The 16082-nt window shown below is 43.3% G+C and overlaps 1 protein-coding gene across 1 annotated transcript; it reads right to left on the bottom strand.

The window, feature by feature from the left end:
* Positions 1-1094: 1094 nt before the first annotated feature.
* On the bottom strand, positions 1095-12996 carry LOC146207563 (uncharacterized). Its single transcript, XM_084576983.1, has 8 exons — positions 12992-12996; positions 12124-12332; positions 9951-10025; positions 9818-9868; positions 8410-8514; positions 4890-5134; positions 2058-2217; positions 1095-1437 (listed from the first exon to the last, which is right to left on the bottom strand). Exons 1-8 carry the CDS (start codon positions 12994-12996, stop codon positions 1187-1189), a joined length of 1101 nt encoding a protein of 366 aa, XP_084433109.1. The 3' UTR covers positions 1095-1186.
* Positions 12997-16082: the final 3086 nt, after the last annotated feature.

The raw sequence follows: 16082 nt of genomic DNA, 5'->3' as shown, positions 1-16082 counted from the left end.
TTTGAAACCACGCGGCAATACGGCGGGTTCATTGGTATGGTTGACAGTCCAAAGCGTGGTACGGCCCTCGTTCACTCGAACAACGCTGCGGGGCACCAACACACTCTTTTTGGCACCGGAAAGGGAAGTGGGTTCCACCAGAGCGTCGAAGGCATTGGGAACCGCACCCGAAGACACAACTGGGACGAAGATGGCGGACATCGCCGGAACGACGGTATCTTCGAAGACAGAAAACACTTGGACCGCCCGCGGCGATTCTTCTATGAGGGCCGATCGAAGGCTGGGGCTTATTGATATCTCTCCACTGTTGAAGTCGAGAGTTGCGCCACACTGCTGTAAAAAGTCAACTCCTAGAATAACGTCGTGCGTAAAGCGAGGGAGCACCGTAAATTCAGTTCTAAACTCGTGTCCAGCCATCGCTACATTTACATAACAAATACCAAGCGGAACCAACGATTCTCCCCCTACACCTCGAAATATGACAGTTCTATCCCAGCCAAACATAATTTTGCGGCCGAGACGGTTCTTAAAATCTAAGCTCATCATGGAAACTGTAGCACCAGTATCCACTAAGGCCATAACACAAACACCATCCACTGACACTTCCAAGCGGTTCTTCAGCATAACGACCGGTAGAGGAATTGGCAATATCGATGACCTGGCGACCGCACCTCCATCGGCCGCACACGCTACTTTCCCGGTGGCGGAGAAGAACGGCGGGGAGAAGGCGATTGTCGGGAGCGGCGGGCAGTAGGAGTCAGGCTGCGATCAGAAACTGGCGAGTCGTTGCATGGTGGTACGTAGCGGTAGGAGCCCGAAGGAGGGGGATAGGTCGGGTCATGGACTTCTGGGCTCACAGTAGAACGGCGATTTGTCCATTGGCACTGGTAGCGTGGTGGCGGGTACCGGCGGCGGCAGAATCTGGATATGTGGCCAAGCATACCACAGCGGTAACAGACGGGTGGTTCACGAGCACGGTCCAAATAATAGCCCTCGGTAACAGGATCGCAGCGATCAGCAAAGTCCAGCCGCTGGGGTTGTTGCGGAGGAGGTGGCACCCTGTAGTGGGAACGAGCTAGGGGAGCAGGGCCATATGAGTCGTTTTGGTGGTCACGGACGGGAGGAGGAGCGGTAGAACACCAAGAAGAGCGCTGGCACACCGGGTAGAGGCAACTCATGAGCAGCCTCAGGTGCCAGCAGGGCCCTGCAGGGCAGCACTGGAGGTGTGGGCCGGGTGAGGCAGTGAGGGCGCCGTACTGGACGTCGCCGAAGCACAGGGGTTCAGTGTGGTTGCCAGGCTGGCGGCAGAACTTGTATTTAGTGTTTCGGCAAAGCGCCGCTTTCTACCGCCACCACGGTCCACTGACCCTGGCAACCACTTCTTAATGAAGCCGTGCGCTTCAGCAACATCCACGCCTGTCTTTTGGCAGATGACATCTGCACAAGATAAATGGACATTTTAGGCCAACAGGAACACTTTGTTGGCTCACAGAAATCAAGCTTATTTCACTGAAAGAAGAACAGAAGAATAAAAGGTAGCGCAAAAGGACGAGGAACCAGCCCAGCAACAAGTTTTATTGAAAAAAACAGAAGAGGACACACAAGTAAATGTTACACGGAATGGGCCTCATAATTCAAGGACTATAGGCAACCAAATGCAACTTTAGAAAAAGCTCTCGCAAGAAAGCTCTTCTAACCAACTGTATATAGCTACTATGACACTATGGTCCACCTTTCAAGGACTAGAGGGGGAACACAAATAGCTGGCCAGTGCAACATGACTGCAATGCTGCGAGAAAAGATGGACTTGACTGGTTTGAGGGCTTTTTCAAAATACATCTGCTGTTCATTCTTTAGATGCCCACTGAGGAAAACTGCAACCAGCCCCACAAACAATTGCAGTAACAAAATATTCATCTGTTATAAAAAAGAAGTCGTAAGCTGGGTAAAGTGGTAACAGATTTTACAGATGGAAACAAACTGCAGCAAAGCCTGTTACATGTGCTTTCGCTCATGTTTTAAAATTAAAAGCTACTGTAATTAATAAAAAAATATACCTGTGACCACGCTGCACAATCTAAGGCCGATAAAGGAAAGTTTTCCTTTTCGGCCGTGCAGACTGTACAGGCGTTGTACGGACACCCCCATGATGGCCGTCATGGCGTTGGCCGCCACCTCCTTTAGCCCTTTTCCCCCCAGGCGGAGCAGCTGCTGTCGCTGAAAAGAAAGAAAATCATAGTTGCGCAAATGCTATTAGACATAAAATAACAAGTACTGTTAGTTTATTTCTGAATAGAATAACTGAGATAACTGTGTGACCAATTGTCAGCAGCTCATACAATTGTGCCTGCTATTTAATGCATCATTCTTGTATGATGCAACAGCTCTCTACCACTGCAAACAAAGACATTTTTTTTTCTAATTTGCTAGGAGCAGACAAATTTAGGTGCTGAGCAAAAGTGGTCGTTCTTATCATGTTATAACTTGAGGCTTTTAGCAGATATGTGTGCTGGATGTATTTGGGCTGCAGTCCCTAAGGAATTCGGGCTAAGAGCATGCTGTAGAAGAGGGGTTTGCAAATTTTAACCATCTGGAATCCTTAACGTGCACTGACATCGCACAGCACACGTGCACCTTGCTTTTCACCTCCATGGAAAAGTGGTTGCTGCAGCCAGGTTAGAACTCTTTTTGGGTTCAGCAGTTGAATGACTGAGCCGCTGCCACGGGGCCCATTATCCCGAAACTGAGCATGATCTAATATTATGTACCCCAAGCACATGAGTAAAGCTGCATGCCTAGCAACCACTTTTCTTTAAGCAGTCTTAACATTCCTGTTTTTGGCAGCAGATCAAGTAATGAAAGAAAGCATGATATGGGCAAGAGAGGAAAAAGTGGGGATAAAAAACAGCTCGAAAACAAGGACTTGACACCACAACATAAACAAAACACAGGGCTGTGAACTCATGGGCTGTGCATGAGCTCCCACATGAAGACAGCATACAGTTCCGTGACCTAAGAATTTCAATTTTGAAAGGGCACATATGTTGGATGTATAATCCTAGATCACAAAAGGCACTCCTCCCCTATAGTAGTGCTCATTGGAAGGTAGTAAAATGAGCAGTTGCCATGAATTGCCTCAATTACACGTTGGAAAAATCATGTTGTCATCAAATATCTCAGAGCGTTAAAATACAAGCACAGCGTTTGCACATGTCCGGCTATCCTCCAGATACTTAGCAGTTGCAGACAGCCTGCTAAAAAAGAAAAAGATCAGTAAAAAGCAAGATAAGCAAGATCAGAGGCTGACAACACAAGTCATTCCGTGCATTCGCAAAGTATCCCATAATTTAAGAAGGTTGCAAAAAGATACAATGTAAACATGCTCTTCTCTGCATCAAGTAAGCTCTAAAAAATTTGTCCAATGATGATGAAAGAGCAAAAGCCGCATTGTAGTATCAAGCACCAACTCTGGTTCACCCGGTGCACTACAAAGGTAGTTTACAGTGTTCCACTCACTTGTAATAGAGTTTACATTGGTCAAACAGGACACTGTTTTAATGAGAGAGCCAGGGAGCAATATGATTAAATCAAAGACGGTAAAGGAAGTAATCTTGCCACTGAATGCAGAAACTGTAAGTGTAAGCTAATTTTTCGAAAAACCAAGTTTCTTGGGTGCGAGAAAGATCAGACTGAAAGAGATATTGTTGAGGTATATCATATCAGAAAAGCGGGAGATCAATGTGTCAGCCCCCCTCATTGTTTCTGTATGATAATGAAATGGCCTTTCAGGACAAACACGGTTGACTACCACATGGCAATAACAGCACCATACTTAAGCTTGTTTTTATTTTATATAAAATTTAGTTGGAAGTTCGTCCTGTTGTGTGTTTCTTCATGTCCTCATTTTTTTCGTGCTGTGAGCACTATACGTTGATGAATCAACATCAACGGGCCCAAACATCAGTGTTGTTGCACAGTTTGGTGGTATAGTGTCAAAAGCGGTTTGAGACCATATACAAGACCATGTAGTAGTATCAATTCCTGAAATGAAAATGTAATTGCCAAAAGCCCTGCAGCACGAGCAATTGTAATGCTTCCTGAAGCAAAACTGAAACTTTATGCATTAGACATGCAGGAGTGTCGCTGCAGATGTGACACCCACTGCGGACATGTTGCAGTGCTCAGTTCAAACTGCAAGCACTTTTGCATCAGATTTACATGGAAAGAAAAGGACAGTAATAGACAAATGTGTAGACGTTACTTTCTTAGAGCAATAAAGAGAAATAAAGCACAGTTCGAATTTAGTGCCATGGTCACTGCAACAAGCCTCAGCAAACGTTGCCATCCTCACTGAGCTTCCACGCCTCTTACAATAATTTCCATTTTCAAGTGAAAAAGTGTGTAATTTCCTCATGCTGCAGTGCTTTTGAAACTTGTTTATTGAAAAAAAGTATGGCACGATTGATGGAATTGAACTCCCCACTGCCACTAACCACCAAATCGCAATTAAATTAAAGATTTAATAACTGAGTTTAGTTAACCATGTAATTACTAAAGTTTAGCCGTACATTGTGCCTGTTGCATCAGGAAATGCGTTCCTACAATCTATTTTTTCTAGCCTCCCCTTATTCAGAATTTTTGAAAATGTTCACTGAAGCACCCAGTAATCTGTATATGCAGCTTTCATGCACAAGATATTTACATTAATAAAACATGCAGAAGTGACAACATACTCAAGCAAATCAGTAAGAATTATGAATATGATGAGCATGTTATCCACAGAGCATGGCATGCACCTTTTTCACAAACATCTGAATTACTTTATATTGCAAACCCTGACTAGGTACTCATTTTTCTCAGTTAAGAATTATTAAAAAGCATTAGATTACCAGTGCAGCTGCCACACCATCATCCTGCAAGGCAGCGTCGGCTGCCTCCAGCTCCTCTGCAGTGTAGGCGGGCAGAGCAAGGGCGGGAGGAGGTGCTGGTGGGGAGACTGGCTGCGCAGTGCCTGGGCCTGGCTCTCGGTCCGACCGCAGCAGCAGGCTATCTTCAATGCGCTGCACGCGCTGGATCAGCTCCCGCTGCTGCTGTCGGACCTCAAGCAAAATCCTCAGAACCCTGAGCACTGCAGCTGTAATTGAAGCAATTAATAATAAATTCAGTGAGAGTACAGCTTCCTAAGGCCGATAGCATCACTTATGCCCTAGGCACCAATAAAACAGTATGAGTGTAAACAGCAAGAAGCAACATGCTGCTTATGCTCCTAACTTTCTACAGCTTTCACAGAGACACTCATAACACATGCATCTATTCCTTGCCAGCCTAATGTAAAAGTTATAAATGTCATCACACTGATGAACACTTAGGTCAAACAGAGCTCCTCTACGTGTGACAGATAGCAAAAGAGCTGCGATATTGTTCTGCAAATGCCTCCTCAGTCTGGGCTTCTGCCAATGGTTATGGCACTTCAGAAGCATTTCCACTGCTACTGCATTGCAGAAAGGATTAATGTATTCTTCTACTCTCATGAGAAGCACATGCTAATAGGGAGTCAGGAAGCAGAGCAGGCCTTCGCCTGTAATTTAGCTTTGCATCATTTGAAAAGTGTTTTTCATGGCAAGATGATATTAGAAAAATTTTGGAGGTAGGAGTCTGTTCTGTGTAACTACAAGTACTTTTGGGAGCTAATGCATTACACTTGCTGCAGCAAAGATCTCTATTGCACTGTTGTCCTTGGCTGATAAACAAAATGCAACAAAAAGGTGAATCATGTGTCAAGTTCCACATCAGAGGACAAAGTAAAGATTAAATCCAAGATGAGCCCACCACCATGTGGACGTAAATAAATACAGGAAATATATAAGATACAATAACATTAGCTCTTGGGCCAGTTGGTGCATGTTGAACATAATTACAGGGGTGCCAGCGGAAACACAAAGGTGCGTACACAAGAACGAAGAGGTAGCTACAGACGGATGCTGGACTATCAACTGTGGTTTATTGAAGAAGCATTGCCGCACAAAAATACACATCCGACACATGCGCATCTGCAGCACCACCGCAGATGCGCATGCGTCAGATGTGTGTTTTTGTGCTGTAGCTACCTCTTCGTTCTTGTGTACGCATCTTTGTGTTTCCGCTGGCACCCCTATATTATGTTCAATATTTCAGATAGGCTTTCTTCATACATCTCTGCACTATCGAACTGCAGACACTGCACACAGTTGCCTATTGCTTATGACAAAAAGGAACAACACAGAATTCTGAAAAAGGAACGCTAAGAAAAATTTGCCACAGTAATTCATCACATTCCAATGCAAAATGCAGTGCATAAAGGGTGATGCACAGTAACATGTTTCAAAGGCTAGGAGCTACACTACAGTCATCTGCAATATCACTAAACAGAAAATTTAGTTCTGATCAGACCTCTAAGCAGGTAATCTTGTTTTGCATACCTTTTACAAAGTAACTGCGCAAGCTGCAAGGTACCACTCCTAGGCTTTCTTTTTGTTTATGCACTAATCAGGGGTTCTCAAACTGGGTTCTGCAGAGCTCAGGGGTTCCACGAGCTTCTACTGCCAAAGAGCAAAAGTATGCCTATGCCGCACTGATGCCGAAGCAGGGGGCAGCCAATAACCTGTGAGCTGCTGCGTGATTCTATGCACAGTCCAGCTGGGTTGGACACGAGAATTGAATGTAGTGCTGGTCTTGTGACTAGTTTACTGTTTCTAGTTTTGCCATCTGGATTTTGCTTATAGTTTCCAGTATAAGTGAGAGGTAGGCATTGAATAAAAAGGTAGTTGCCAAAAGCAAGAATACAAACAAGTGCTTACAAAAGTGAACTAAACAACAAAAAAAACCAGGGTGGGTTCATGATCAAGCAACACCAGATGATAGCGATTTGAGAAGGAGGTGGGGGGGGGGGGGGGGGGGGGGGCAAATATATTGCATGCCAACTGGGATTTGCGAAGACTCCCTTTTAATATCTCCTGTTCCACGAATATGCTGGCAACATTTAAATGAAGTATTCCATCACAATGGCATAAAGCAGACATATGCCTCAAACGATGCCCAAATATTAATCCACAAGCTAACTCGCTGGAAAATCAGCTTGAAACAACTGCCTCTTTCAAACAGCAAACTTTTGCCAGCATATATGTCAAACATGATCATCTAGTGACTCATTGTTGGCATCTGTCAGCAAGATAAACATGACGTCATACATGGCATACAGTCCTATGTGAGACGCTCTGAGAGTATTAGAATAAATAGTGCAAGCATTTTTGTGTGCACTAAATGAAAGCATTTTGTGGTAAACACTGTTCAGCTTATTGCCACTTTAAGTTGAAGTATGCAAATAAAAATGGAATTTTAAGTCAGAAAATGTGGCACCATCTCTATAAAGCGGGCTGTTTTTTGCCGACCAACTGACATTTCTTGCTAGGCACAGGCGAATGTTTGAGAAATAAAAAAGGTCGTAATTATTGCTTATCACACATAAATCTTGCTGTATGCAAGAAAAGATGAATGGCAGCGGATGCTGCAGAAGGTGGTTAGACTGCTGAGATCTTTCCTAAATGAGAGCGTGCCACCCTGTTGGTTTTGGGTACCTTATAAGGGAGTGCACAGGGGCTGCATGATGTCCAAATTAATTTTCTTCCACATTTTACACTCCATCTGAGGCACTGCATTCGCTTCCAGCTAATGAACTTTTAAGATACTATCAAAGACAACAAAAGTTAAAATATGAGCCCCTTTGACCTGTATGCCCCTGGAAGTGAATAAATTATTCTGCAAGAAGAAAAAGCACAGAACATGGGACCACTGCACGCAGTACATTAATGGTGATGGCTTTCTGGTGATCGTAGGCAGAGAGAGGCAGCAGCAATGCCAGGATCCAAAAGATGACAACAAAAGTTACTAACTACAGCAGCCAGTGCAGTATGAATGACAAAAGCTGAAAGCGAATCGAAATACTAGGTTGTATGTTTTAGCATTACTTTGGTTCAGTAGGGACTGTCTTTGAAGAATACCAGTAAACATTTTCAGAGTTATCACTTTCAAAGAACATAATTTCAGTCTGATCGTGAACTCCGTGTAATACCTTCCTAAATATTTATTCTCTAGATATTTCTGGCAATGCCAACTTCAGTTCACTAGCATAGGATATACTGAGGAAAATAAAATTTGCTGCTTTTTTTTTAAGGCTAAACAGGTCTAACCTCTAGCTGAGAGCATTACTTGATAGCAGAGAAATAGGAGTGAAAATCAGACAGGGAAAAATTGGTAAGACAGGACAAACATTTGTCCCATCCTCTCACATTGTCCCCATGTTTGGCTAGCATTCCTGTTTTTTTGCTCTAGGTTATTTTACATTAAAAAAAGAAAACAAAGTGAAAATATCACCTTCAACAGTCCCACTTTCATTGGCAGCCTCCTCGGAGCTCAGGGCTGCACTTTCCCTGCCGACAGCTTCAGACAGTGGCACTTCAGCGCCTTCATTCAGAGGTGCTGGAACACGAACATCATTAGTGGTAATGCAGGAGGCACAAAAAATAATAAACAAACTGTCCAGATTAAAGGTAGAACGAGAGGAAGAAGATGGTTTACATGGTATGAACGAGCACTGAACAAGGGTAAGTGGAGTACGCCTCAGTTCGCAGGTCGATCCAACGTTTCGATAAGTGGACTTGTCTTCGTCTAGGCGGAGACAAATTCACTTGTCGAAACGTTGGCTCGACCTGCAAACTGAGGTGTACCCCATTTACCCTGTTCAGTGCTCCTTCATACTGTCCAGATTAAAGTGAGGTGGTGCTTTTGTTTGACCATTCTTTGCCAGGTAACAGTAAAAGGCACCTATTTCAAACCCCAAGTTGTGTTAATTTATGCAACCCAGAAAGACAGCAATTCCCAAAATAGACCTCCCAGCTTGAGTCGCATGGAACAGTGGCGCCCGTGCACACGCATCAATCATGCACACTATAGCAGAAGAGTGACTAGGATAAAAAGTCCCCCGTCTGTCAAATATATCCCAGCAGCACTGTTTCACTTTTGTTAAATTCACAACATTCTGCCGCTGCCATCAAGAGCCATGGTCCATGCAAGCATTTTTGAAACACAGCAGTGCCATTTGTGAAGAGGCATTACTGCTACTGTACTGCACTGTGAAAAGGGCTATGCAGGCATCATATTATAGCAATTCTTCAACACTCCTGACATTGTGCACAAAGCAAAGTACTTGATGTAGCCATGGAAAATGATCAATGTTAATAAGTTTTTACCTCTCAAGTACAGACAACCATATTTCTGGCATTCATCACATAAAACTACTGTGATGCAGGAGGTTTTTGGCAGTATATAGTATCATTCAATAATTCGAAAATTTTTCTTGATCCCTTGAAGGCCAAATTAACAAGATATTACTATTTTTTTCCTTATTCAAGGAGCCAAAATCACTCAATACTTAATGAGCATGTGACACGTGTACATCTGGCCATGCTTGCCTAACTCAAGAAATTTAATCATTCCAATTTCAAGCAGTCTACTAGAAATTTCAACACTGCATCTTTACCTCTTGAGTAAACTAAAATTACCCTAGAACTGCGGGCAACTGGCAGTTTGCCAAGAAATGGTTACTGACATCTGTATACTGACATGAGAATATACGGTAAATGTGTTCTATTTCTCTGAGAGTGCAATGAGCTACAGTTTTTTTTTTTTTTTGCAGCTCTTGCAAGCACCTACTGCCATATATTCACAATCTGAACTAAAATCAAGCTTATAGATTAAATGTCGATGACAATTCATAACATACGAGGTGATGGCAGCTCCACTTCCACGGGCCAATCTTCATGGCCCTCGTTTCCTAAAGAAAGAATTGCACATTAATATCATCTTCAGTATGCAAATAATTTTTTGTTAATTATAACTCCAGGAATTATAATTACCAGAAACTGCCGACGTCTCCACAGCAGATGTGAACTCATATTTTCGCATCTTCTTTTCGGCGCTCTTGTAAGAGCCTGCAAAGAATTAATATGAAATGAATGAAATTTGTACTACACCTGCACTACACCCATGATGATTAGACAACACAGGAACTGGTTGAAGATTTATATATTGGACCAAGATAACTGCGTAGGCAAAAAAAGTTTTCTAAGTGACAGGGAGATTGCCTTTCTTGAGAATGCTTGGAGGTTGCATACATATCTGAGTGGGCTTTAGTGTTGTGTTATATGGTTTATCTGCATCAACACTTTCACACCTTTGAGTGTTTCTTTATATACCAAATCATTGGTAAAGAAAACCCTTAATTGTAAGTCAGCGCTTGTCCCGTGTTTTCCTTTCTCTGATCCCTCTTTCTTTTCTTACGCTGTAGTATTATGACCATAGGTTGGTATACAGCTAGTTGGTATAGCTGTGCCAACTAGCATGGCCAACTCAATGTTTTGCTAGGTTTACCTGTTGTAGAACTGGCCATGTTGACTGAAATTTCTGGCATAGCTCACTGCTCATAAACGTTAAAGTTTGAACATTGAAGTGCTGTTTATTTCATTTTCTTAAATGGTTAAGGCACAGACAAGTGCAACTACTTAGGCCATTGCCTCAACGAAGTGGTTTTCGATCAGCCTATGACAGATCAAGCAACCATCTGCTGATCAGCTTCATTGGCATTGCGGGTCTGAAAGCACTAGACTGCTGATAGTGCTGCTGTAGCTGCCGGTATGACGCGGCAGATTGCCGCATAATAAGCTATATGTAAGACATCTATTGCCCAGCCCAACTGATCATGCCTTTATGCCGGCAAAAACACATATTACATTTATTGTTTGCTTGGTAGCAATGTTCGTCAAGCACTCCCCTAAGATGCACACTGCTAATATGGCTAGTCATGTATAAAAATAAAAGAAATCTGTTCTTTGACATATTACCTGATTGCTGACGCTCTGCTGTCTGTCATGACATCTTGTGAGCATTTAATTATGGCGGTCACTCTTAATGGAAGGGGCTTCCTGATCACAATTACATATCGCATTTTTTAAAATATGCAACAACCCCGGTCATCAAAACTTGGAAGTAGGATCATAGACTTCCATAGAAGCACAAACATGCAATTGGTTGAACGACCTGCCCTTCTTTATAAATTTCATTGATATCATTCCTCAACGCTTGGCCATAACACATACACATCCGAAAGTGCATGATACTGCTGTATGTAAAAGAAGTTCTAGGCTACTTTGCCGAATTGACGCCTGTTCAGCTGCCCTTGTAACTGCAGTCACCAGTCAGTTCAGCCAACAGACTCCATCCATGTTTGAATGCCATTGAAACACTCATGTGGCAGAGGCATTCTTTTATATTTACAATTAAAACGTGTTTCCAATTTCTAGGGTTTAAAAACTATGCAACACATGGCTACGGAGGAGATGGCAGAGAGCCTTCTTCCCAGGCGGTGTTATAGAGGTTGAGAAGGTACTCTTTTGCGTTATCTTTTGCGTTAGCAGAGTAAGTGATTCCATCTTCACCAGGAGCCGACCGAGTGGCGTTAGCAAGAAGTGCAGCTTCAAGCTCGTGTAGTGTAAAAGGGGCATCAAGGTCAATGCTTGCACAGAAGGACAACATTGTGAAAGAACACTAATTTACATCAAGTGGGATAGTTTAACAAGCACTGATACTATATTGCACAAGCACATTCTGCACTGCTCCATTTCACTGCATGCACGTAACACAGGGACTCGTCCCAGCAGCAAAGTGCCTGACGCTTAGCTGCTGCAGCACGCTTACTTAAAACTGGAAGAAAAAAAAAACTGAACCGCATTAAACTTTTCTGTCTTAACTGTAATTATTTTGCATGTTGACTCCAGCAGTTACGCTGAAAACTGTAGGACTTCAAGAATAAGGCACTAGTATGTTTCAAAAGTCGCCTTCGATCGGCTTACAGAGAACAATTCATTCCTCTTTGTTTTTTGATAACTGGCTAAGTGGCTGCTAAATTACAACTTCTTAGTCGTAATTTAGTCACATAGAGTTGAAGGCTCAAAGAATTTCTTAAAGAGCTCTTTACGATTGCTAGCCAGATCATCATCATCTTTACATAGTCTACAATGTGACTATACTTACGGCAAGAGGCAACCACTGTCACTGGGCACCGTGTCCATTGGTGCCCGCTGGAATTTCTATCAGCCTGGCTCTTGGCCAGGCGAATCACTGCCGTTGGGCTGGCCATAGGCCAGAAGCAATGGCTGTCGCCATCAAGCCAGCCCACCGGCACAGCTGCCAAGCTGTCCTCCTCATCAGGGAATTTAACCAATGCGAATGGTTTCGACATGCTGCGTGGAGAAAACAGGACAAAATATTAATAGAGAAGTGTAAAAAACTTTTTGCAGCCCAGTGTCTAAGCCCTACAGCCAAGAGAATTATTGTGATATTCTCTAAGTACTCCTGTTAGGCTAGCCATAAACTATAGTGCCCCTCTACAACTGACATCGCTACTCTCACATCCACCTCGTTCTGTGCCGCACCACACTCCTGAACTTTCATCAAAAGCAAGTTGACAGTTACGTGTGTCACAAGTGCTTGCAATCTGGGATTTATTGAAGCAATCTTTCTGCCTGTCGTCATGCGAACGAAATGCACATATCACAGCCAGCATCATAGCATAGAACTTGAATATTGCACTGAGTGCACTTTACCAGGAGCACGGGGATGAAAAAAAAAAGCAAAATGCAAGAAAAGGCCAAACGAGCAAGAGAGACAGGAAACACATTGCTTGAGATTTTCACCCAGTATTTCATGTCACATGTATCCTAACCATGAAAATCAGGTGAAAATTTCCTGCTCGTTTCGTGCTGGCTGGGAGCTACTGGTTTGTACTGGTGTCTGCTGAAACCAGCAGACGACCCGATGATCTTCAGTTGGCTTGAAGGTGTACAAAAGCATGCATTTGAGTTTATGCAGTCCCATACAAAAGCTTGTTGCATACACTTACCGCATTTTTACGCATTTCACTAAAAAAAAAAAAAAAAAAAAGAACGGAAACTATGTACCAATATTTAAAACATGGTTCTGGTAAGTCTAGGCTACATTATAAGAATTATAGTGGGCTGAAATACAACGGTAGACGATCGAAGAACAGGCAATTTTCCAAACAAGCTAAGCATATGTCTGTTTTTTTTTTTTTTTTTTTTTTTTTTTTTTTTTTTTTTTTTTTTTTTCTCGAGCAGTAGCCACATAGTGGAATATCGCTATGAGGTATTCCAAGCGTCAGGGACACAAGAAGTTTTATCATTTAGAAGAAACATTTCCTTTATTATAGCATAGTGCACGTTACTGTTTACTTCTGCTGTCTGCTAGCGCAGCAGACGACGCACGCGTCTTATGACAAATCGGCATTAACTCTCTAAGTGCAGCGAATACAATTATGTACAAGAAGTTATTTTTTAAATAATGTAAATAATTTTATTATGTCACGTATTTCTTGCATTACAGTTTGACAATTGCAGGTTTCTAGCACCTATGACCACGTCCTACGGCTTGAGCCATAGGCTTGAGCCACTTGAGCCTCCACAAGCCAAAAGTGGCTGTCCTGAAGTCTACGCAGTGTAATATCTTGAGGGAGTACCGAATTTGGCGACAGATGTTCGTGCCTGTGTACCAATGCGTGTTTACGAGCGCGATGCACCGCGAGTATTTTGCGCTTTTAACATGTTTGGTATGAATTATTTTAGAGCATTTCTACGTAAATTTGAGCGATATGACAATCTGGCAAGACGCAAAAATGTAAAACGACTCTTCTACAAGGCCTAGCACCACGCTGCAATTGTGAGTAAAAGCTTATTTCTCTCTCGTGTTGTGGGTCTTCACGACTTGTGTAACGCGTTAGGGCTCAGGTCCGGCGGTTTTGCTAAGACTCATTTAAATGAATGGAAAACAGCAACGCAAACGGGCACAGCGGTTCTCAGGCACGTAAGCCCGGCAATGATGACCGCCGCTGATCAAAATCGAGTGAACTACCAAGTGAGGTGATCACTTTTGTTGGCCCGTAGTTCTGCCTAAGTATATTTGACTTATCTGTGACCCGTAAAAACACATGTCCGATTGGATTGTTGCTACCTGGCAGATTTGCGAGGACTAATTTATGACACTGGCGAAGACCAACAGTAACGCAAGCATGTCCGGCAGTGATGGCCACTACTGATGAAAACGGAGTGAACTACCGAAGTGAGGTGGTATGACCCCGTAATTCCAAATGGGCCGTATTTTTGTACGCAAGTAAAAAAAAAAAGAAAAAATAATAATAAAACGTGACCTTAAAAGCCTCTGATTGTTAGTGCTGCCCGTGAAGCGGTACTATAATAGTTACGTTTAAACTACGAAGCAAGCCTGGAGATATATAAACAGGCAAGAAAAAAAAAAAAAAAAAAGCAGGAGCTCCGGCCGAGCTAATGCGCTACGCCGCAGTAGCAGTAGAGTACGATGTTCGTTTTCAAAACTAAGTTATGCTTGCCTTTACTGGTTATGGTTATAGTTCGAGGAGCTACATCGCAGTGCAGCTTTGCGAGAAAAAAGCTCAGCATGCTCAGAGGAAAGTTACTTTCGCCGGCAGTTTCGCGGGAGGCAGAACGCGCAGTGCTGATATTAATGCTATAGTCGATATATTTAATTTATTTTCACCGCTTACCTTGGTACAAAAAGGAGTACTGCGCTCAGAGCGGCAAGGACGAGAACGGAGCAAAGCACAGACAAAGGGATTTTGTGAATACTTCTATGTTAATACGTCATCGTAGCACATCTAAAACAATCCAGAAAATCTTTTTTTTTTCTTCAGTGCTTTGCTGTTGCTGTTCTGCATATGGCAATTTGTTATGATGAGAGCATTGTTGTTTTCGTTGTGTTGCTACCTTAAACTGCACTCTCACATCAAAAATTGTTACAAGTTGTTTTTTTGAAAATGGATTTTTATGAAAATTTTAGATGCTAATCACAAGCAACTCTTCCGGGTGTGATAACCTTCAATGAAATGTGTACTATTGTGTAACATGTTTCAGATTTGCAAAGTAATGTAGGGAGGGGCTTCGTTATGACAGACAACAAAGGAGCCAACAGCCATTGAAACAAAGGAAAGCATAAGGGATTTTTTTTTACCATTCTCCTATGCCTCCCTCTGTGTCTGTTGGCTACACGAACTACACGTGAACTACACGTGTAGTGTAGTGAACGGAATTGTAGTGAACTACACGAGGATATACGAAGACAAGGAGGAAGTAGGCGAGAATACTACGAAGACGAGGATAAAGACGACAAAGTGCCGCTGCGCTGCTCGAGCTCGCTTGTGGAAGGCCTAGACTGGCTGTGCTCTTGTGTGGTTCTTTGTGCAACTTGGAGAGGGCTATTATCCCTGTTAAAGGACAGAAACACCCCCTTTCACTTGGTGGAGGTCCGGATTTCCTGCCGTCCTGGAGCTTCGAAGCCGCACACTCCCGACACAAGCAATGACCGACGCTACCACCCCCAGTCCAACCGGCCACTCATCCGCCGTCTTTTGCGCTGGAGCTTTGCGCCAGCGTGATCCTCCTATCTTCAGCGGAACCGGCGACCATGACGTGGAAGATTGGCTGTCATCATATGAGCGGGTCAGTACGCACAACAAATGGGACGACGGTCTCAAATTAAATAACGTGATATTCTACCTGACGGACGTTGCCAACCTGTGGTTCCGCAACCACGAGGCCGATATCTCCTCGTGGTCTGCTTTCAAGACTACTTTTTCCGATATCTTCGGTAGGCCTGCAGTGCGCAAGCTGCGCGCTGAGCAACGCTTGCGCCGCCGTGCACAGCTACCCGGCGAAAATTTTACGAGTTATATTGAAGATGTTGTAGATCTGTGCAAGCGCGTGGACGCTTCAATGACAGAACAGGCCAAGATTAGTCATATTTTACAAGGAATCGACGATGACGCGTGCCAGATGCTTCTGGCCAGAAACCCAGCAACCGTGGTCGACGTCATCAATGCATGCCAAAATTTTGAGGAATTACGCAAGCGCCGTCAAATCACTCGTTCTTCGCTCTCACACCAGGAG

The sequence above is a fragment of the Amblyomma maculatum genome, chromosome 1, assembly GCF_055883805.1.
Source record: "Amblyomma maculatum isolate TAMU_Amacu chromosome 1, ASM5588380v1, whole genome shotgun sequence".
In the NCBI taxonomy this organism is placed as follows: domain Eukaryota; kingdom Metazoa; phylum Arthropoda; class Arachnida; order Ixodida; family Ixodidae; genus Amblyomma; species Amblyomma maculatum.
Note: the sequence above shows the minus strand (reverse complement) of the source record. Positions and strands in the feature narration are given on the sequence as shown.

Coding starts and splice junctions, on each gene's coding strand:
- LOC146207563 (XM_084576983.1), bottom strand. Junction 10,026..12,123: donor GACAGTGGTTGCCTCTTGCC/GTAAGTATAGTC, acceptor AATTCTTTGCAG/GCTCTTACAAGAGCGCCGAA. Junction 8,515..9,817: donor AGTGGAGCTGCCATCACCTC/GTATGTTATGAA, acceptor TTCGTGTTCCAG/CACCTCTGAATGAAGGCGCT.